Source organism: Anomaloglossus baeobatrachus, chromosome 4 (assembly GCF_048569485.1).
Source record: "Anomaloglossus baeobatrachus isolate aAnoBae1 chromosome 4, aAnoBae1.hap1, whole genome shotgun sequence".
NCBI classification, from domain to species: Eukaryota; Metazoa; Chordata; class Amphibia; order Anura; family Aromobatidae; genus Anomaloglossus; species Anomaloglossus baeobatrachus.
In genome coordinates this window covers 432829904-432854264 of record NC_134356.1, presented here as the reverse complement: position 1 = coordinate 432854264, position 24361 = coordinate 432829904, and the positions used below count along the sequence as shown (strand labels likewise).

At 47.3% G+C, this 24361-nt stretch overlaps 1 protein-coding gene across 2 annotated transcripts in view; it reads left to right on the top strand.

Moving 5' to 3' along the window:
- Window positions 1-2950: 2950 nt before the first annotated feature.
- The window catches only part of LOC142303768 (neuronal acetylcholine receptor subunit beta-4-like), a 151549-nt gene continuing 130138 nt past the window's right edge, over window positions 2951-24361 (top strand). Inside the window, exons 1-3 of one of the 2 annotated variants that reach the window (XM_075345469.1) lie at window positions 2952-3044; window positions 3632-3779; window positions 18483-18628. In XM_075345469.1, the coding sequence (XP_075201584.1) occupies window positions 3728-3779; window positions 18483-18628 (198 nt within the window). In that variant the 5' untranslated portion in view covers window positions 2952-3044; window positions 3632-3727. Of the gene's footprint in view, window positions 3780-18482; window positions 18629-24361 lie in introns of both variants that reach the window. The other variant, XM_075345468.1, reaches the window with a different exon arrangement.

The window sequence follows — 24361 nt, the reverse complement described above, 5'->3', positions numbered from 1 at the left end:
GGGATGGAGCACGATGGGGAGTGCGCTGCATGGGGGATGGAGCACGATGGGGAGTGCGCTGCATGGGGGATGGAGCACGTTTGGGAGTGCGCACCTCCCCCAACACACACACACACACACACACGCGCGCGCACTGCACAACACACCACACACCACACACACACACACTGGGAACCACAAACAACTGCCCTACACAGACACCCACACACACAGACAACGCTGCACACACACAACACCCAACACACAAACACCACGGCACACACAAATATACGCACATACCGCACAACACACACATTGCACAAAACATACCTCCCCCCAAAACACACCACACACACACAAACCGCGCAACACACACACAACGCTACAGACACACAGCGCTCCACAAACAACGCAACACACATACAACAACGCTCTCACCCCCCGTCACACCCAGACAACACCCAGAACATGTACAGCGCCCTACACAAACACTTGGTAACTACACACAACAACATCTATATATATATATATAGATAACAAAAATCATACATGAACTACACAATACGTAAATTCTAGAATACCCGATGCGTAGAATCGGGCCACCTTCTAGTAAGAATCATAAACGCTGATCAGGCTAAAGCAGTGTCACAGATGCAAACACGGGTCCACGGACCATACGGGGAGTGCAGGTGTACTCATATCATCAGAGGGCTCCTCAGAGTTATTAGTACAAAGGCCAATGTTGCCCATTATACACTAACAAGGATCATATGCAAAACAAAGGGCATTACAGCACATGTCCAGGGTGACGGGCACAGTAACATTCAGTTACCCATCACTCCGAGGGGCCAAAATCAATGCAGGGGAAAACCAGCCAGGGAGTAGGTCAAAATTAGCTGGAAGCACTCCCATCAAGACACTCACCCATAGGTAGCCGTGGAAACCGAGGAAAACGTGCCCCGACGCGCACGTTTCGCTGACTTCTTCGGGGGGGCCGGGTCGCGGGGGCAGCGCTGTGCCGTATGGCACGGTGGTACTCACTCAGCCTGAAACGTTGACACAGTTCTCGGTAAAACACACGGCTGGAAAGACGGTTCCCACGGACGGCTGCTGTTGCTTTTCCCCGGTAGTTAACGGTGACTGTCTCTTTCCCTGCACCTAGTACTTCTGTTGGTTGCGATGGGTTCCCACCGGTAACCCGCTCCCCGACTTGGATATGAGCCGGAGGAGCCCCTCTTTGCCCGCAGGCGCTGTCCCTGAGAAACTGGTGCCTTGGCGGTGGCGGTGTCTCTCTCATACGGTTGGACTGTTGCCTTCAATCGGGACTTAGTTGTTTGGAGACCCGGGGGTCCCCTTCACTGACGGATTTGGCAAATTCATGGCGACTCCTAGCCTTGCCAGGATCCGAAAGGCCCCTGCCAATGGTGCTAGCTTCTCCTTGTATACCGGTCCGGAACCGCCGGGCCACCACCCGTCCACGGTCCTCACGGCAACTCCGATAGGCCACTCCTGCAGACGGTCACCGCCGTCTGCTAACCTTGCTGTCTCAGTCCGGGGCACACACCCGGACTAACTTCAGGCTCCTCTTTTACTACCTTTCCTCCTACTACTTCAACCTCCACAATTAATCTGCCAGTTTTCCCTCCTCCAGGACTGTGAACTTCTTGATGGGTGGAGACCAACTGCCTGGCTCCACCCCCTGGTGTGGACATCAGCCCCTGGGGAAGGCAACAAGGATTTCTGGTCTAGCTTAGGTGTACCTAACCGGGGTGTAGGGTGTGGTGATGTCATTACCTGTGACCCCTGGCTTGTCCAGGGCGTCACAAGTGTATACAGGGACAGTTAGATAGGGATTAACAATATGTACCCAGAACTGCTCGTGGTTCTGGGTGCATATTGCACCTGACAGGTTCCCTTTAAATATATGGCATTCTCAAGCAGGTGTCATATCTAATAATCCATATATTTTGTGATCCATCATCAATGCGACCTTGTCCTTGTTAAAGGAAATCTGTCAGCAGGTTTTTGCTACTTCATCTGAGAGCAGCAAAATGTAAGCAAAGAAATCCTAAATCCAATGATGTATCACTTAAATAACTGGGTGCAGCTGTTCTGACACAATCAGAATTTTTAGATTTAGCCACGTAGCAGAGTCCAGAGAACTGTACCAGGCAGCCCAGGCCTGCAATAGAGATTGTACATTGACAGTGAGGTGTTAATCAGAGGAGGGGTGTGTGACATTGTAGTCCTAACAATAAGGGTCCTGCTTTTTAAACAAACAGAGCAAATAAAAAACAGATCTTGACAAGACAGGCATCCCTGAATTTTCTGTGTAAACCCTTACAGCATGCTGGCTTCAGCTTACATAACAAAAACCTGCTGACAGATTCCCTTTAATAGTTTGAGTATTCCCACATCCACATTTATTTGTTTTATCAAGTCATGGCCATTCGCAAGAAACAGTCTGAGGCTCAGATGTCCTCTGTTCTAATAATAGGTTAGAATTTGGGAATCTTTTAAGTTTCAAAGAAGTACCTAAGGGTCAACCAACCATTAATATTTCTCACCAGAATAACTTCTACAGATTTGTGCTCCTTGTGAATGCTTAATTCCTCACTGGAATCCCTAATGTCTGAATATATGCTTGGATAAGAGTCACATGGATTTGGCTCAGGGTTGGTGCTACAATCACAAAGTTGCCGTTCTGTCCCTTTTCAGTGGGAATAGGACAACTCCTGAGTTGTGTTATTCTGTTACTGTAATGCTTGTTATTGTCTATATATGTTCCCTTGAATTGTAAACTGCTGTGGAATATGTTAGCGCTATATAAATAAAAATTATTATTATTATTATTATTCAGCCAGAAAACCCAGGACAGTAAGAATAGCATCTACTTCACTAACAGACCACAAGAGGGCGTCGGAGGATCACTTATTGCGAGAGATGAACCGTAATACTAGGCAGAAAGGTCAGGATGCATGCTGCTTATAACAGCTGGATGCTTGGAAGAACCAGAGAAGCCTCTTGTCTGCGTCCCCTTTATAGCAGAAGGAATGAGCAAGCAGGTAAACCTGGGACAGTGCGTGCCACTGGGTGACATGAAGTTACGTCTTCGCATGCGCAAAAAATGAGCATAGCCGCTAGCTGCTTGCAACTGTGGGAGGGGAGGATCCAGTACAATATGTATACCACCGCCAATATTTACAATATCTAAAAGGAGAACATAATTATTAAAGAATTACTAAAGAACTGTCCTGGGCCGCTTATACACCTGTCCCAGGAGAGGAAAGGAAAAATTGGGAAAGAGGCGGAAGCTGTGCTACATGTTGTAAAAGCGCTAACTACTAAATCTGAATGGGTTCCAAGAGAAAGATTAACCTCTTCATGTGCTAATACTAAGGATGTAGGGTGATGAGTGGTTGCATGTGTGCTCCAGTGAGTGTGGTTACACGCTGCAGAGATATTTATGGTGCAGATCTTACAGCACGAGAAGCTCCACACGGACAATAACCATCCAGAGGGAGCTTCTCCCATACAGCGGCTGCTCTGCCACCCTGGAGGCACCTACCTGCTGCCGGAGCTCCGAACCCCTGTGCCTTCACCCCTCTGCTACTCACAAACTTTACCTGCTGTTGTCTATGTGATCCCACAGTCAGAATATCCCTATATCCTGGAGCCTGCCATCCCCTATACTGAGTCCATTGCCCGACCACGCCGGTGCCAGGCTGAAGGACGCGTCTGATGTACCATGGGAGGACTGACCGCCCTGCTATTTGTGGCCGCTGTGCTTCTGGTAGACTGTAAGTAATGCAGCCTTCATTCTTTTTTTGTTACTGAGAAGAATGTGCGGGACATCAGCATTATCTGAGATTGCTTCTTAGACGCATGAAACAAAGCTTACAATTCTAAGAGCTGCACTTATCCAGGGCATCCTTAGGTATGGCACAAGCCAGGGCATTAAATAGTCTCATAAGTACAAATCTGTGCAATATAATAGAATATACAGGGTTGGAATATGCTCATTGGTAGCATTATATACAGCCGAGAACCAAAAATCTGGAAGAATGTTTAGTGGTTATCCTTATTCAATAGTAAATGTGAGTATTTCGAGTTGTGCCTTGTATTGTTCATGCTTATTGTACTTGTCTATGTATGCCCCCCTTCCCCTTTTTCACATGTAAAGTGCCATGGAATAAATGAAGTAATAATAATAATAATAATAATAATAAAAAATAATAATAATAATATAATAGACATTAAGCAATGAAACCACATTCCACACATCCTAGAAGAGTAATCTGAACACATCCGAGTGGACGTCACGTGAGCAGCTATTAATCATGTGTTCTCGGTAAACATTTATCAGTGGCATTCGATATACAAAGTGTTGCCAAGTCATCCATTATATCTCGTCTCCAGTTTGGGTCTTGGCATCTTGGTGCTTGTTGTCCTCTTTTTCCTTCATCCTTCTTAAGCATAACTATCTATTCCAAGAGCTGAGTGTTAGCACAAAATAACCAAAATTAACCTTTGTCTGGTACCATGAAAAAAATACCATGGGGTCATAGTGACCTCACCGCCCTTTATGGCTATATAGCTATAAACTAAATAGAGTAAAACTGAAACTATCATGTGCAATATGTCAGTTGAACCTTCATAATAAAATACATAAGATGCCATAATCAGGTGGAACAACATGTGTTGACAGCTACATATGCAATGTACATGGGGTCACATTGACCCCAAGGTACCAGACAAGGGTTAAGCCAACACCAGTGTTTTCATGCCTATGGTCAAGAAAATATTTGTGTTTCAAGCTATTAACAATATTCTCAAACGTCTTTAGTGACATTAAAGATAAAAATTTAAAGTATGATCACAATTTAACGACATTAAATTAAGAGCTCCCTTATCCAGCTACAAGTCTTCGGTTAGCCAGTGTAACCTATACACATACATATATCCCAGAGGTTATAAAGGAGAGATAAATATAATATACCGCTAGGCTAAAATTTACAATAAAGAAGACCAAAGCAAAAAACACCCCATAAAACAAACATCAAATTTTTATTATTTATTATGTCACAGAATTATGGGCGTCACAAAGTAATATTGTTAACGAGTAGCTATATATCTGTAATAGATTAATTTACTATGACTGTGCTAAAAAAGTCAAGATCAATCACGTGTAGGCAATGCTGACATCTAGTGGCTTATTCCTTGTAATTTGTACAATACGTTTTCTGTAATTTTTTGTTTTTATTGTATGTGCCATTATAATCTGCATTTTAGCGTGAAAATGAGATGCCTGTCCTTTCCCAGCAGTAAAAAAATAAGGATATGCATATATTCGTTGAAGCTCAAGAGTTTTCACATTAAGCGAATTTCGACATCTTGAAGGAATGTCCCCACCAATAACATTAGCAGCTTATTGATTTGAGCAGACGCTGAGTCATGAATTGTAACGCAGTCCATATGTAATGAATGTGGCTGCTGTGTTATGATTCACCCACGACACTGGTGATTATTACTCAGCGCCTTGTTCTTCGGATTGTTAACCATCCCGACTGATTATACATTGGCATATCTGGTACACAATCACAGCTTTTATTGAGAAAACACTTTTAAAATGAAACACTAGTTGCAGCAATTTTATTCCCTCCCTTCGAAAACTGGGATGCGGAGCAGTATTTCATTCTGATAATCCCAAACACACCTCCAAGATGACCACTGCCTTGTTAAAGAAACTGAGAGTAAAGCTGGGTTCACACATAGCGACAGCGACAACGACGTCGCTGTTACGTCACCATTTTCTGTGACGCAACAGCGACCTTGTATGTCGCTGTTATGATCGCTGCTTAGCTGTCAAACACAGCGACGCAGCAGCGATCATAACGTCGCTACATGTGCAGAGAGCAGGGAGCCGCGCACACTGCTTAGCGCTGGCTCCCTGCTCTCCTAGCTACAGTACACATCGGGTTAATTACCCGATGTGTACTGCAGCTACATGTGCAGAGAGCAGCGCACACTGCTTAGCGCTGGCTCCCTGCTCTCATAGCTACAGTACACATCGGGTTAATTACCCGATGTGTACTGCAGCTATATGTGCAGAGAGCAGGAGCCGGCAGCACAGGCAGCGTGAGAGCGGAGGCTGGTAATGAAGGTAAATATCGGGTAACCATTTTGGTTACCCGATGTTTACCCTGGTTACAGCTTACCACAGCTGCCAGATGCCGGCTCCTGCTCTCTGCTCGCTTCATTTCGTCGCTCTCTCGCTGTCACACACAGCTATCTGTGCATCACAGCGGGAGAGCAACAATAAAAAAAAACAAACCAGGGCTGTGTGTAACGAGCAGCGATCTCACAGCAGGGGCCAGATCGCTGCTCAGTGTCACACACAGCGATATCGCTAATGAGGTCACTGCTGCGTCACAAAAACCGTGACTCAGCAGCGATCTCGCTGTGTGTGAAGCACCCCTAAAGGTGCTGGACTCGCCAAACATGTCTCCAGGCCTAAACTCTATTTAGCATCTGTGGGGCATCCTCATATGGAAGGTGGAAGAGAGCAAGATCTCTAATATCCACCAGCTCCGTGATGTCGTCATGAAGGAGTGGAAGAGGATTCCATTGGCTATTATGAAGCTCTAGTGAACATCATGCCCAAGAGAGTAAGGCAGTGCTTGAAAATAATGGTGACCACACAAAATATTGACACTTTGGGCGATTTTCACTTAGGGGTGTACTCACTTTTTTGCCAGTAGCGGTTTAGGTATAATGGCTCTGTGTTGATTGCACACCAAATTTACACTGTTATACAAGCTGGACACTGACCACTTTACATTGTATCAACTTGTCATATCTTCAGTGTTCTTACATGAAAAGATATAATAAAATATTTAAAAAAATGTTAGGGGTGTAATCACTTTTGGGAGATAGTACCGTGTTTCATTGAAAATAAGGCCTACCCTGTAAATGCGCCCTAGCAGGAATTTTCTGCATCTTCGGTGTAAGGCTGAAATATAAGCCCTTCCCCGAAAATAAGCCCTAGTCGCGGTTCAATAATACATCCATGTACACTGCCTTGAGACAGTATTCGGCCCCCTTGAATTTTTCAACCTTTTCCTACATTTCAGGAGTCAAACATAAAGATAAAAATGTTAATGTTATGGTGAAGAATCAACAACAAGTGGGACACAATTGTGAAGTTGATTGAAATTTATTGCTTATTCTAAACTTTTTTTTAAAATAAATAACTGAAAATTGGAGCGTGCAATATTATTCGTCCCCTTTAAGTTAATACTTTGTAGCGCCATCTTTTGCTGCGATTACAGCTGCAAGTCGCTTGGGGTATGTGTCTATCAGTTTTGCACATCGAGAAACTGAAATTCTTGCCCATTCTTCCTTTGCAAACAGCTGGAGCTGAGTGAGGTTGGATGGAGACTGTGCCGCCCCCGTGCCAGCAGCCGCCGCTGTTCGGATCCGGACCCGCTGTGTGTATCTGTGGCTCAAGGGATCCTCCGGACCTGGGGGTCACGCGGACATGCCGAATAAAAGGGGGACGTAGATGTACGGGCTTGGCCGTGTTAAGTTCGTGACGCCACCCACGGTGTGTGGTGAAGTGGGACACCTCCGCTGCTGTTGTGGGGCACACGGGGAAGATGAAGTGGCAGCTGGATGTTAACCCCTCCGTGGGTAGGGATGGTTGCCCTGGGACCCAGTGTCTTTGTGCAGGGTGTAGCAATGGCAAGAGCCGGTGCACCCGGACGTGCGAGGGGATGTTTGGTTACTCACAGCAAATGAATCACACAAGTCTTTTGGTAAACCAAGGTGCTGGTGGCCAGCCGCCACGGCTGGTTGCATTCAGGTCCTCCACCCGGGCTGGTGGTTGCTGTCCTTTCCCCTCTGCACTTGTTTTGTGTATGGTGGACTGCCTGGTCTGGAACTCAGGAGTCCACTCCTGGCTGGCTATGGCCGAAGGAGAAAAGCCCCCAAACGCTGGCCCGTGGGATCTATGGGCCCTGGCGGTGGCCTTATCCCTATCGGTGGGCTGTTGTCTTCTTTAGGGTCTTTGGGTGGGACAGGACCTATAATCCTGCCCTCAATAGGTTATTTAGCTAGGCCGCTGGTTTCAGTCCTGGCTTCAGGGTCCGTCTACTCCCTCTGTGCTACGGTTTCCGGGTCAGTTCTCCATGTCAGTACCGGTGGGCTAAAACCCTGTCCCGATCCACCTCGGTTCTGCCAAGCCGTCTTGCCGTCTCCTGCTGACGAGACCACCATCTGCCACCTAGCCAAAGGCACCAGGGCTCCATCCCTGGCACTGTCCAACTTGAGCTTCTCCTCCTGCTGGGACTATACCTAGCCCCAGCTCCACTCCTCTCAACTTGAACTCTAGATTAGACTCTTTGTTTTCCTGCCCCGGGCTGCCTAGACTCCTAGGTGGGCGTTCCCAATCACCTGGTCCCGCCCATTGGTGTGCCCATCTTTCCCTAAGGGGGGGTGACTAGGGTTTCAGGTTGGCTGTGTGTTACCTAGGTGATGGAAGGTGTTATGCGGGGGCCTATCTGTGACTACCTGGTTTTGCCAGGGCGTCACAGAGAGCGTTTGTGAACAGCAGTTTTCAGCTCTTTCCACAGATTCTCGATTGGATTCAGGTCTGGACTTTGACTTGGCCATTCTAACACCTGGATATGATTATTTGTGAACCATTCCATCGAAGATTTTGCTTTATGTTTGGGATCATTGTCTTGTTGGAAGACAAATCTCCATCCCAGTCTCAGGTCTTTTGCAGACTCCAACAGAACTCTTCAAGAATGGTCCTATATTTGGCTCCATCCATCTTCCCATCAATTTTAACCATCTTCCCTGTCCCTGCTGAAGAAAAGCAAGCCCAAACCATGATGCTGCCACCACCATGTTTGACAGTGGGGATGGTGTGTTCAGGGTGATGAGCTGTGTTGCTGTTACGCCAAACATATCGTTTGGCATTGTGCCCAAATAGTTTGATTTTGGTTTCATCTGACCAGAGCACCTTCTTCCACATGTGTGGTGTGTCTCCCAGGTGGCTTGTGGCAAACTTTAAACAACACTTTTTATGGATATCTTTGAGAAATGGCTTTCTCATTGCCACTCTTCCACAAAGGCCAGATTTGTGTAGTGTACGACTGATTGTTATCCTATGGACAGACTCTCCCACCTCAGCTATAGATCTCTGCAGTTCATCCAGAGTGATCATGGGCCTCTTGGCTGCATCTCTGATCAGTCTTCTCCTTGTTTGAGATGAAAGTTTGGATGGATGGCTGGTTCTTAGTAGATTTGCAGAGGTATGATACTCCTTCCATTTCAATATGATCGCTTGCACAGTGCTCCTTGGGATGTTTAAAGTTTTGGAAATATTTTTGTAACCCAATCCGGCTTTAAACTTCTCCACAATATTATCACGGACCTGTCTGTTGTGTTCCTTGGTCTTCATGATGCTATCTGCGCTTTAAACAGAACACAGAGACTATCACAGAGCAGGTGCATTTATACGGAGACTTGATTACACACAGGTGGCTTATATTTATCATCATCAGTCATTTAGGACAACATTGGATCATTCAGAGATCCTCAATGAACTTCTGGAGTGAGTTTGCTGCACTGAAAGTGAAGGGGCCGAATAATATTGCACGCTCCAATTTTCAGTTATTTATTTTTTTAAAAAGTTTAAAATAAGCAATAAATTTCGTTCAACTTCACAATTGTGTCCCACTTGTTGTTGATTCTTCACCATAACATTAAAATTGTTATCTTTATGTTTGAAGCCTGAAATGTGGGAAAAGGTTGAAAAATTCAAGGGGGCCAAATACTTTTGCAAGGCACTGTAGCTAAAAAAAGGTAAAGAATACTGCAGGACATTTCATTATGGAAAGCAGATACTACCCAAAAAAAGAAGGAAGACAGAAGACCCCGCAATCATACTCGCCAGACGCCGAACAGGAGGACCTGCAGCGGAACACATTAAGAACCTGCGGTGGAACGCACACCCACATATATCAGATCACGCACCCACACACATCAGATCGCGCACACACATCAGATCGCGCACACACATCAGATCGCGCACACACATCAGATCGCGCACACACATCAGATCGCGCACACACATCAGATCGCGCGCACACATCAGATCGCACACACATCAGTTCGCACACACATCAGTTCGCACACACAATCACACATCAGGTTACACACACACACCACAACTGGCAATACTGATTTACTGATTGCTTCTGGCTGACAGAGGAACCTGGGACATGCTGCAGTGAAGTGCGAAGACCTGCGGGGAAATACATGGATGACCTGGAGTGGAACGCATGGAGGATCTGAGATGGAATGCATTGATGTGTTCCACTGCAGATCCTCTATGCATTCCTCACGCTCTACTGCACTGCGTACCAGGATCCTCTACTAGCCAGAAGCAATCGGTATCGCTGGATGTGGTGAGTGCATGTGTGCGATTGTGTGTGCGATCTGATGTGTATGCGTGCGATCTGATGTTTGTGTATGTATGAGTGTGTGTGTACAATCTGATATATTGAAGTGTCGGCCAGAAGCAGGGGAGGACCGTGTGGAGCATACCTGCTGGTAGCGCCCACTGAAGATCGCAGGAGCACCTGGGAGCGATGTAGATGCCTGGGGTCTGTTAAATATGATTCAACTGGGAAGGGGGGTCTACATTTTTTGGGGGGTAAACTCTCCCCCCACCGTGTTTCCCCGAGAATAAGCCCTCACCCAAAAATATGCCCTAGCGCATTTTTCGGGGCAAAATATATTGTACCCTTTATTAACTCTTTAATAAAAGCTTTATATAGCTTTACATATTAAGCTTCCTCAAATGGCAAAATCCAGGGTCTAAATGGCATCATTCAAAACCATTCACAATCAAGTTATCAAATAAAAGAGGTTGTCGGGTCACCAAATATTGATGACCTTTCACTAGGATAGGTTTGACATACCTCAGATATCCAGCAGCTTCCTGTGCTGTGGTCCATTTCACTATCCACTGAGCCACAGTCGGGTTCAATGGCTGTTCTGTTTCTAAATACTTAGAGTGTTCATTGCCTTTCATTGACATTGCCTCTTCCAGTGACAATGGGCAGAGACTACTGTATAAGCCATCTTGTCTCTCGTATTACTAGAAATTCCTTGAAAAAATGGACTGCGGAGAGCTCGATCATACCAGGAGGTTTCCACTGTCCAATGTCTGAACTGGGAGCAATACTCCTCCACTTTATGATTTCCATGAACCAGGCTGCAAGTCACTGACCCCTTATTGGGGTCATCATAAGGCTATGTTCACACAGGGAATCTTTTACTTCATTTTTGAGGTCACAAAGATGCACCTAAATGCATGGATTTCCTTCTCCCAGAAAAGTCTATAAGATTTCTGTTTTGCTGTTTACACTGGGCATCTTTTGTTGGCTGCATCTTTGCTGCTTTTTTAAAGATGCAGCATGTCAATTCTTTTTGCATTTTTTTCCAGCGTTTTTTTTGCCCTTCCAGTCAGTAGATTTGACTTAAAAACACTTTGGGCAAAATGCGTTAAAAATGCAGCATAAACGCGTCAAAACATGCATTTTTTATGCGTTTTTTCCACAACTTTGTTTTTTTGGGGTCAAAAATGCTGCATCTTTGTGGTTAGAATAGATGCAGTGTGTGAACATAGCCTTAATGAGACCCAGTGCAGAAAAGAAAGCATCTACACAGGTAAATATTGGAGAATACTCAGGCAAAGAATATGCCCAAGCATGAGGATCTCTACGAAGCAAAGATAAAACAATGTCTACATGCTGAACCTCACCTCCAATAGACACGGGATGGAGTAAAATATACAGTGCACATATGACGCCCTGGACTAGCCAGGTAGTCACAGGTAGGTCCTTACACAAACACCCCCCCCCTCCCCTTAATAAGGTGACAGCAGCCAACCTACAAAAAACCCTTGTCACCTCTCTGTGTTCAATGGTCACACCAGGGGGGCGGAGCCAGGCGGTTGGCCACGCCAACCTAGGAGTCCAGAGGGCCTGAGACAGGAAACAGAGTCAGTTTGGTGCTAGAGTTCAAGTTCAAGTGCAGCAGGCCTGAGGTGTCAGGTCTGCAGCATTAACACTGACCGGTGTCAGGGTCGTAGCCCTAGTACCGTGGCAAGGAGGCAGACGGTGGTGGCCGCCTGCAGGAGCTGGGATTACAGCCGTTGGAACCGTAAGGGACCAGGACTGGGTAGTGGCCCACCGGTACCGAACCGGGGAACCGATTGGAAACCGGAGCACCAGGAAGGGTACTCAGACCCAGTACGAGGCCTAGAAACTACTCGACCGAGTCGAATCCACTGATTGGGGACTGGACTTTAGGCCCTTTCCCACCTAAGACCCGACTGAAGACAACAGCCCAACGATAGGGGTAGAAAGCCACCGCCCAGGCATCGAGACCCCACGGGCCAGCGTCTGCGTGCAAATGGGCTCTACCAGCACACACAAGGCTGGGGAGTGGACTACCATTGCTCAGGCATAGGAGTCATCATTTTCTACCAAAAGTGAGGTGCAGGAGAAAGGCACCAACCTGAAAAGGGGAAACGCGCAGCCGGCTGCGGGCACCGTCCACCATCTTGTTTGGTTTACCAGAGACTCCAGCGTGTTTGTAATGGTGAGTACCACAGTGCCCTTGGGTCGCGCGCCGCACCGTATCGACACGCCAGCACACATCCATTCCCCCACCTCAGCACCTCCCTCGGGCCCCAGGGACCATCATCCCCCTACCCACAGAGGGGTCAACACCAAGCTGCGCAACACCGTCCCCGGGAGCCTAGTCAACGGCTGCAGTAGCGTCCATCCATTCACCACAACCCGTGGGTGGCGTCATGAACTAAAATCCTCAAAAACAACCGCGGCTCCGGCCGTGGACCTCCCCACCGAAGCCGCTACATGTAGCGAGCAACTCCCTTTCAGAGCGACGTGACCCCGGGTCCATGAGGAGCTCGAGCCACCCACCGATGAGCACGGATCCGAGCGGCTCGGCAGCCGGCCGAGCCTCGGGGCGGTACATACACAAAGAGGAAACCATGGAAAACTTACTTTAGTTCAAGTCGAAGCAGTCATGCAATTTTACCTTAAGGTACTGTCACACATAACGAGATCGCTAGCGAGATCGCAGCTGAGTCACCGTTTTGGTGACGCAGTTGCGATCCCGTTAGCGATCTCGTTATGTGTGACACCAGCGATCAGGCCCCTGCTGTGAGATCTCTAGTCGTTGCAGAATGGTCCAGGCCATTTTCTTCAAAGGCGATGTCCTGCTGGGCAGGACACATCGCTGTGTTTGACACTGTGTAACAGGATCACAGTGACTGCTGAGATCGTTATACAGGTCGCTACTGCGATCTGTATTGTTCTGCATCGCTGGTAAGATCTGACTGTGTGACATCTCACCTGCGACCTCCCAGCGACTTACCTGCGATCCCTATCAGGTCGCATCGTTTTCGGGATCGCAGGTAAGTCGTTATGTGTGAAGGTACCTTTAGGAATAAGGACACATGTAAGTAAGGGTGTGTCAGTGACTACTGCCTCTCATTCAGTAGACTTGGGTGAATCTATGCAAATTGGGCCTGCCGAGAGTCCAAGGAGGAAACTGAGCTGGGATATAGCGCCGCACAATAAGCTCTACCCTCACCTACTGTATCCTCACCTATCCTTTGTAGACTGGGAGCCCTCGCGGGCAGGGACCGCTCTCCTCCTGTACCTGTCTGTGTCTTGTACTGTTTATGATTATTGTACTTGTCCCTATTATGTATACCCCTTTCACATGTAAAGCACCATGGAATTGATGGCGCTATAATAATAAATAATAAATAATAATAATAATAATAACCTCTGCTCATTTTTGCTTGATCTGTGGTCGTACAGGTCATCTTATGATTCAGTGTTTTAAGTACAAGGTTGAATTTCTAAAAGAAAAAACAAAATTGATTTTAAGGTGTAATGACACAGGTCCTAAAGGTGCTATTAGACAGTATGATTTTGAAACAATTGCGATTGACGAGCCAATGCTTATCGCGTCGCTATCGTGCACACAAGCCCATTATTAGAAAAGCAAATGTTTGCATGAAAGATCTCTGGAGCGGTCAATAGAAAGGCACTAGTTGTTCATAAAATTATGTATTTAATCTTATAAGCGACTTATTATGTGATGCCCCCGTGCCAGCAGCCGGCGCTGTCTGGATCCGGACGCGCTGCGTGGTTCGAGGGATCCTCCGGACCCGGGGGTCACGCAGACACGCCGAATGAAAAGGGGGACGTAGTTGTACGTCCTTGACCGTATTCAGTTCGTGACGCCACCCACGGTGTGTGGTGAAGTGGTACACCCGGGGGAGATGTAATGGCAGCCGGATGTTAACCCCTCCGTGGGTAGGAATGATTGCCCCGGGGCCCAGTGTCTCTCTGCAGGGTATGGCGATGGCAGGGGCTTGCGCGCCCGGATGGACCAGGGGATGTTTGGTTACTTACAAGTAAAAGAATCACACGAGTCCTTTGGTAAACCAAAGTGCTGGTGGCCGGCCGCCGCGTCCGGTTGTACTCTGGTCCCCCACCCGGGCTGATGGTCGCCGTCTTCTCCTCTGCACTAGTTGTGGTTGTGTTTTAGACTTCCCGGTATGGAACACGGGAGTCCGCTCCCGGCTTTCTGTGTGCCTAAGGAGCCGAGCTCGCTGACGCTGACCCGTGGGATTGCCCTATCCCTCTCTGTGAGTGGTTGTCTGCTTTTGGAACTTTGGTTGGGACAGGACCTATAATCCTGCCCTCAATCGGTTGATTAGCTAGGCCGTTGGTTCCGGTCCTGGCTTCAGGGTCTGAGTACCCCCTCTGTGCACGGTCGGTTCTCCGTTGTCGGTACCGGCGGGCTCCAACCCTGCTCCGGTCCTCCTCGGATCTGCCCAGCTGTCTTCCCGTCTCCTGCTGACGGAGACCACCATCTTCCACCTAGCCAAGGTACCCTGGCACCGTTCAACTTGAACTTCTCCTCCGCTGGAGCTACACCTAGCTCCAGCCCACACTCCTCTCAACTTGAACTACTTTTAATCTGCATTAGATTCAAACTGCTTGTTTTCCCGCCCCGGGCTGTCTAGACCCCTAGGTGGGCGTTCCCTGAACGCCTGGTTCCTCCCACTGTGCCTGTCTTGCCCTGAGGGGGGGTGACTAGGGTTTCAGGTCGGCTGTATGTAACCTAGGTGAGGGAAGGTGTTATGCGGGGGCCTATTGTGTGACTACAGCGGGCTTTACACACTGCGATATCGGTCCCGATATCGCTAGTGTGGGTACCCACCCCCATCTGTTGCGCGACACGGGCAAATCGCTGCCCGTGCCGCACAACATCGCCCAGACCCGTCACACATACTTACCTGCCCGGCGACGTCGCTGTGACCGGCGAACCACCTCCTTTCTAAGGGGGCGGTCCGTGCGGCGTCACAGCGACGTCACAGCGACGTCACTGAACCGCCACCCAATAGTAGCAGAGGGGCGGAGATGAGCGGGATGTAACATCCCGGCCACCTCCTTCCTTCCGCATTGCGGCCGGGAGGCAGGTAAGGAGAGGTTCCTCATTCCTGTGGCGTCACACGTACCGATGTGTGCTGCCGCAGGAACGAGTTACAACTTCGTTACTGCTGCAGTAACGATAATCGAGAATGTCACCGATGAGCGATTTTGCACGTTTTTGCAACGATGCAAAATCGCTCATCGGTGTCACACGCGACGGCATCGCTAATGCGGCCGGATGTGCGTCACCAATTCCGTGACCCCAACGAGTTCGCATTAGCGATGTCGTAGCGTGTAAAGCCCCCTTACCTGTTTTTGCCAGGGCGTCACAATTACATGGTGACATTTTTTTGCCAACAAATGAAATTTTTTAAGCAAGTTGAAAGATCTGGTTTTACGACAATCTAATGATATTACGATTGCTAGAAACTATTACTCATTGTGATTATCGCTGTCTTAAGAACAATATTGCAATTTTACGCACGATTTTTGCCCCGTCTAATAAGGGCTTATGAGTCTGAAATTTTCTCTCATGCATACATGTGGGTTTATTGTCACCTCTGCATTTGTAGATTCAGGCTCCTCTTTAGATCCCATTGACAGTGATTTCACTATTGAATGTGGGTACAGTGTTTCTACTCTCGGGTATTCTATTCAGGTGTCAGCGATTGCTAATTCTACCCTTGCTCAAAGCCATGTTACTTCTAAGGTCGAGAATGTGTACCTGAAGGTGGGAGAGTAACACATAGAATCCATTTCACTCATGGTCCTTCCTTCATTACCTGCTAAACTGGTATTAGGTTGCCCTGGTTGGTTAAGCCAATCCTGCCATCAATTGGGAGATTTGAGAAATTTAGTCCTTTGGGGACTTTTGTTCCTCCAATTGCTTATCCAAGTCCTTGGCATCTGTCATATGTCATCTTTCAGGATTTATTCAGGATTTTGAGGATGTGTTTTCTGGAACTGATTGTGAAGTTCTTCCTCCGTATAGGTCTTATGATTGGCACCTGGTATGAAATCAATCGTGCAAAGTGCCTAAGTACCGTTTGTTTAATCTCCCTCTTCCAGAAAGAAATGCATTAAATAAGTAAATTCCAAATAGTCTGGCCAATGGGCATATACTGTATGGCCGTCCACCCTACCCCTGACGAAGCTGTCCCAGGTGACAGCGATACGCGTGGGGACTTTCCTACCCCACCCTGGCTATTATTTGGACTCTGATTCTTGGTGTCTCCAGTATGGGCTGGTAAATTGGTGATCCTAGGGTCCTTTGTATTACTTTGGCTGCTTCCTATGCTGATACTTTGTACTGATACTATGGTCCATGTTGATCTGGCGGCTGTTCTACCTTGTGCAAATGTATTTGTTATTTAATCCAATATGCTTATATCAACTATAATGCTTTACCACTAGGATCTCTTATGTATTGCATGCAGCCCAACTAGGTTAACCTTGTGACCTTTTATTGTGCCAGGGGGATGTTTTATCCCTTACAGAGGATAAACACAGTTTATATAGGCTCCATATACCTTTTTAAGTGGTTTTAACATGTTTGTGTCCACATAATGTTTGCTTTATAAATAAAGACCTTTTGCATAATTATACAGGTGTATCCCTGGCTTTTTGCACACCGTCTTTTCTCTTAGCTCCATGTCTAATTTGGGTGTGTTAAGGTGATCCCTGTTTGTTTCTATTAATGGATCATTAAGATCCGTCAGGTGGTGCCCTCCCCCCTTCTTATCACTTAGGTTAGCCATGTTCACAGCTGGAGGTTCCCACGGACCTCCACCTGTGATCGCAGGTAACCTGATGTCAGGGGACCTCACTAAACTTAGTGACCTCACCTCACATGAGGTTACTGAAGTCACCTGTGGTCAATTTACCTGCGGTCACAGGTGGAGGACTGTGGGAACCTCCAGCAGTGGTCGCAGCTAACCTGAGTGACGTCATCGCTGATCGCTGCTCTCTCTTTGCCTGAAGTCCACAGCAGGCAGTTATGTTCCATGATCATGCGCTGTGACTTTAGATGTAGCAGAGTTAGAATTGTCATGGGACCTCATGTGGATTACGTCAGACATGCAGAAGTGTTAATAAAGAGGTGAAAGAGGGCAATGTTTTTGTATTTTATTTCAAATAAAGGATTTTTCCGGTGTTTGTGTTCTTTTACTTTCACTTACAGATTCTTACAGATTAGTAATGGGGGGCAAAAAAAGGTCCACCGCCTGTTTTGTCTTTAGATATTTGGTGGCACTACTTTTTTCTTTATTTTTACCCATGGGGATCGGACTTAACAGTCCGAGTCCGCCCATCACTATTTTTCACCCACTGAATAAAAAAACACATTGTCAAAAACACATTGAAAACGCATGGTTAAACGCATGTGTTTTTGGATGTGTTTTTGTGACCACAGTCTGCGTTTTTTCTGCATATAGGGTGCAGTTTTGGGGTGAACACAAAACTGCAGCATGTGAACATAGCCTTACAAAGCAACAGACCCGTGTAAATATATACCGTACTTATTCCTTACAGCATCTAGCAAGGCTCACAGCAGAGAGCTTATTAGATCTGATTATTCTGTAGCAATCCACAACCACGAGTTCCAGCCATACTACTGCTTAAGTGGTCAGTATTTGCGTCAATCAGTGCTAATCACAGTGTGCTGCCGCCTACATCGGAGATACTATATGTGAAATCAGATATAGATGTAATAATATTAGATTTAATAAAACAAGTTAGAACAATGTTTTATTAATATTAATTAATATTATTTTTTTTATTAAATGAGTGTCTTAACCATACTTGTTATGCAAAATATAACATCATTTTTAAGTGTGATACATAATATTAATAAATAAATATTAACATTACATTATTTTCTGTTGCATAAATCACTTAACAATACTGTAATAGACTATTCCTGTGTTCTTTGTTTCCATTATCTAGATGGCAAAGCAGCGGACTCCGAAGAGAGATTAATGGACACTCTATTAAAGAAAGACAGATATAATAAACTCATCCGTCCAGCTTACAATAATACACAGCTGGTATCTATCCAGCTGCAGTTGTCACTGGCTCAACTCATCAGTGTGGTAAGAATTTATTACATGTTTGTGAATACTTTACAAATACCTTCTATTTTTTAAATGTATTTATGTAATTTTTCTTTATTTCTAAATTATAATTTCCATGTGGTTATATACTGTATATCACAAAAGTGAGAACAACACTGAAGCTATGACATTTTGATACAATGTAAAGTAATCGGTGTACAGCTTGTATGACAGTAAATTTGGTGCCCTCTAAATAACTCAACACACAGCTATTAGGCTCTGTGCGCACTAGTGCATTTTACCCGCGGATTTACCCGCGGATTTGCCGCGGAAATTTCTTGAGAAATGTCTGCAATCTTTGTGCAGACATTTCCCAGCAAATTCTATGAGAAAAAAAATTAGCTATGCGCACTGTGTGGATTTTTCTCAAGAAATTTCCTTGAGAAGAATTCCTCGAGAAAATTTCTTGAGAAAATGAGCATGTCAATTCTTTTCCACATGTACCCTGCGGATTTCGGCAGTACAGCCTGCAAAATCCGCAGGGAACCACCCGCGGGAAAATCGCGGCAAATTCGCGGCTATCCGCGGCTAATCCGCGGCAAATCCGCATGCGGAATTGGTGCGGATTTTTTCCGGAGGTCCGGAAATCTTTCACTCCCAGAAGTTTCTCAAGAAATTTTCTTGAGAAACTTCACATTTCTAGTGCGCACATGGCCTTAAGGGTACTTTACACACTGCGACATCGCTATCGATCTCGTTAGCGATGTGAAATTCTAGATCACAAGTGCGATCTTTGGAGATCGCACATGCGTAAAATGACCTATGTGCGATCTCAAAAGATCGCACTTGCGATCTAGAATTTCACATCGCTAACGAGATCGATAGCGATGTCGCAGTGTGTAAAGTACCCTTTAATGTCTACACTGCTGGCAACAAAAATGAGTCCATTCCTTAGTGAAAATGAGCAAATTGTGCCCTATTAGCCATTTTCCCTCCCCAGTGTCATGTGACTCATTAGTGTCTGAGGTGTGAATGGGGAGCAGATGTGTTAAATTTGGTGTTAAGGGGGCTTTACACGGTAGCGATATCGCTAGCAATTTCTAGCGATAGCGACCGTGTAAGTACCCGCCCCCGTCGCGCATGCGATTGTTTGTGATCGCTGCTGTAGCGAACATTATCGCTACGCAGCGTCACACATACTTACCTGGTCGTCGTCGTCGCTGTGACTGCCGAACAATTCCTCCTTCAAGGGGGAGGGACGTTCGGCATCACAGCGACGTCACCGCAACGTCACTAAGCGGCCGGCCAATCAAAGCAGAGGGGCGGAGATGAGCAGGACGTAACATCCCGCCCACCTCCTTCCTTCCTCATTGGGGCCGGCGGCAGGTAAGGAGATGTTCCTCGCTCATGCGGTGTCACACATAGCGATGTGTGCTGCCGCATGAGCGATGAACCACAACGCTAAACAACCCTTACCGATTTTTGACTTTGGGACGACCTCTCCATGCTGAACGATTTTCACCATTTTTGAGGTCGCCTAAGGTCGCTGGTAAGTATTACACGCTGCGATATCGTTAATGACGCCGGATGTGCGTCACTAACAACTTGACCCCGGCGACCAAACATTAACGATATCGTAGCGTGTAAAGCCCCCTATATTGCGCACACACTCTCTCATACTGGTCACTGGAAGTTCAATATGGCGTCTCATGGCAAAGGATTCTCTGAGGATCTGAAAAAAACAATTGTCGTTCAACATAAAGATAGCCTAGGCTGTAAGAAGATTGACAACACCATGAAGTTGAGCTACAACACTGTGACCAAAACCATACAGCGGTTTAACAAGAGAGGTTCCACTCAGAATAGGCTTTGCCATGGTCGACCAAAGAAGCTGAGTGCCCGCACTTAGCATTGTATCCAGTGGTTGTCTTTTCAAAATGGACGTATGAAGGCTACCAGAATTGCTGCAGAGATTAAAAGGGTGTGGGTGGAGGGGCAGCCTGTTAGTGCTCACACCATTCGCTGCACACTGCATCAAATTGAATCACTTTGTTAGCAGTGGTTTAGACATTAATAACTGTGTTGAGTTATTTAGAGGGCACACCAAATTTGCACTGTTATACAAGCTATACCCTGACTACTTTACATTGCATCAAAGTGTCATATTTTCAGTGTTGTCCTATGAAAAGATTAAATAAAAATATTTACAAAAGGGGGTATACTCACTTTTGTGATATACAGTTTCACCAACTTATACCACTGTACTTTAGAAACAATGTCAGGGGTGGCCAACATCCAGCCAGTGGGCTGCTTATGGCCTGTGATGTCCTCTTCTCCGTCCCTTGGGCAGATTCCCAGGAACTACTGTGCAAAAAGGGGCTACTGCTCCATGTACTGCTAGCATGTGAACACACTGCATGTGTGACGCCCTGGACTAGCCAGGTAGTCACAGGTAAACCCCTGCACAAACACCAGCCCCTAATAAGGTGACAGCAGCCAACCTACAAAACCCGGAGGAGAGATGATGAGTTAGAGGAGTGAAGGAGAGTGGAGCAGTTGGAGAGTGGAGGAATGAAAAGGAGTAAAACATCTGCAAGGGGTCTGGGTCGGAGCCCAGACACCCCGAGACTAGGAGGCAGACGGTGGTTGCCGCCTGCAGGAGCCGGGTAGACGGCTGGTGGAACCGTAAGGGACCGGAACAGGGTAGTGGCCCGCCGGAACCGAACCGGGGAGCCAACTGGAAACCGGAGCACCAGGAGGGGTACTGAGACTCAGAACGAGGTCCAGAAGCCACTGGACCACGTCGAATTCACTGATTGAGGTCTGAACCTTAGGTCCTTTCCCATCCCAAGACCCGAAAGACAGCAACAGCCCACCGAGGGGGATAGAAAGCCACCGCACGGGCGGAGAGATCCCACTGGCCAGCGCCTGCGGGCAAATGGGTTCCCCGACACACATGAAGCCAGGGAGCGGACTACCGTTGCTGAAGCATAGGCAGTCAAGTTCTACAAAAAGGTACAGGAGAAAGGCGGGAACCACCAACCTGAGAAAGGGGCAAAGCGCAGTTGGCTGCGGGCACCGACCACCATCCTTTTTGGTTTACCAGAGACTCCGGTGTATCTGTCATAGTGAGTACAACAGTGCCCTCGGGCCGCGCACCGCACCACACCATCTTGCCCGCACCTCACAACCACCGGGCCCCGGGACCATCACCCCCTGCCCATGCAGGGGTCAACACCAGGCTGCATAACACCGTCCATGGGAGCCTAGTTAACGGCAGCAGTGGTGTCCATATTCACCACAACCCGTGGGTGGCGTCACGAACTTACACCTTTACACTCCACGGCCTCGGCCGTGAACCTTCCCCACCGAAAACCTTACACGTAGCGCCAACTCTCTTTCAGAGCGACGTGACCCCCTGGGTCCGGGAGGAGCTCGAGCCACCCACCGACGAGCACGGACCCGAGCGGCTCAGCAGCCGGCCGAGCCCCGTGGCGGTACACATGCAAGGAAAGATTTTGTCCTGACCTCTCTGTGGGCGGAGATAGCATGTGATAGACTCTTGTCCCATCAATGAAGAAAGCAGCTGCCTTAGGGGTACTTTGCACACTACGACATCGCAGCTGCGATGTCGGTGGGGTAAAATCGAAAGTGACGCACATCCAGCGTCGCTGTCGATATCGTAGTGTGTAAAGCGTTTTTGATACGATTAACGAGTGCAAAAGCATCGTAATCGTATGATCTGTGTATTGTCCGACATTTTCATAATTGCGCGATGTCGTCCCTCGTTGCTGCGGCAGCACACATCGCTGTGTGAGAAGCCGCAGTAGTGAAGAACATCAGCTTACCTGCGTCACCGCGGCTCACGCCGGCTATGCGGAAGAACGGAGGTGGGTGCGATGTTTACGTCCCGCTCATCTCCGCCCCTCCCCTTTTGTTGGCCGCCTGCCGTGTGATGTTGCTGTGACGCCGCACGACCCGCCCCCTTAGGAAGGAGGCGGGTCACCGGCCAGAGCGACGTCGCAGGGCAGGTGAGTGCATGTGAAGCTGCCGTAGCGATAATGTTCGCGATCACAATATATCGCTGCTGCGACGGGGGTGGGTACTATCACGCTCGGCATCGCAAGCATCGGCTTGCGATGTCGTAGTGTGCAAAGTACCCCTTAGTGTCTTCTTTGTGGTGTATGTGTTCCAGCCCCAAAGTATCCTGTTGTATATGCTCCAACTCCAATGTCTCTTATTGTATATGCTCCCACCCCAGTGTTTCTTACGTGATGTGTATGCTGCAGCCCTATTGTTTCCTGTGTGATGTATGTGCTCCAGCCCTTCAGGATTTTTATATAACAGTGCTAGTGTATCCTATGTGACATGTACAGCAGTCTCGGTGCCTCCTATGGGATATATATACAACAGTCTCATTGTGTTCTATTTCATATATACAGAATTCACAGTGTATCTCATGTATATACAGCAGTCTCAGTGTCTCCTATGGGATTTATACACAGCAGTCTTGATGTCTCCTATGCAATATATATGTTCAGCAGTCTCGGTGTCTCCTATTTGATACATATAAAGCAGTCTTAGTGTATCATATGTAATGTGCAGAGCAGTCTGTGTCTCCTATGTGATTTATACAGTCATCTTGGTGTCTCCTATGTTATGTATATACAGATGTCTCGGTGTCTCTATGTGATGTATACAGCAGAGCTCCCACTCATTGAGTTCTAGAAATGTAACATGAGCAGTTATGAATTTCACACTGTGAGGAGACATCCAGTGTAATATACATCTTTACTTGGGAAAACTTACTGCTGCAATGAGTTCTTTACAAAACTTATCGCAAAGAGTTGGCTGCGCTCCGGACTGATGAAAACCTGGAAAAGCGTTTGCAAGTAGAAGTATCATCATTACCATCTAACATTATACGTCTCACCAAGTTCCAACCGTTACATTAGGGTTGAGTTATTTAATTGTTTGACCAATATAGCAGGATCATTTTCCAGTTAATAATTTTGTACAACCTGTAGGGATTCACTCACTTTCAGATGGAAGTGTTCACACAAGTACACAGTTTTTTTTGTAGAAACAGGAAGGTTTACAACAAAAAGTGATACGGTCTTCTCTCCTGAAAAAAAGTATAGCATAACAATAAACATACCCATAAAAGGTACAGGCTCACCCATTTAAAGCACCGCACTACTCTTCTAGCCTCTGGCAGAGACTGATCGACATACCAGATTTTTTCACCTTTTGGCTATGTGCGCACGTCGCGTAAATACATGCAGTTACGCTGCACTTTGTAGCGCAGCGTAACTGCATGCGTCCTGCATCCCCTGCACAGTCTATGGAGATTGTGCAGGGGCCGTGCGCACGTGGCGTCTTAGAGCGCAACGCTTCGGCTGCTGCCCGAAGCGCTGCGTTCAAGAAGTGACATGTCACTTCTTCCATGTGTAACGGGCAGCCAGGGGTGCCTCCGGCCTTGTAGTCATGGCCCTTGCTGACAGGCTTAGTAATAATGTTCTGGTTAATCGCCAGTACCGGCGAGGTTCCCTTCTCCGGGTCGGTACTTTGCACGGGCATGACTGCCGGAGCTACAGCTACGGTATGTCGGGGTCGGGAGGCTTCAGCCAGCACCGGTCTTCGTTGCGCTTGTCGCCGGGCTTGGTGTTCTTCCCATTCTACCTCCTGCTGCCATTGGGCAGCCTCCTGCTCGGTGGGCGTACGATGCACCCCCACCGCAAACAAGCCCCGGCAGCCCACTTCCCTCAGGAA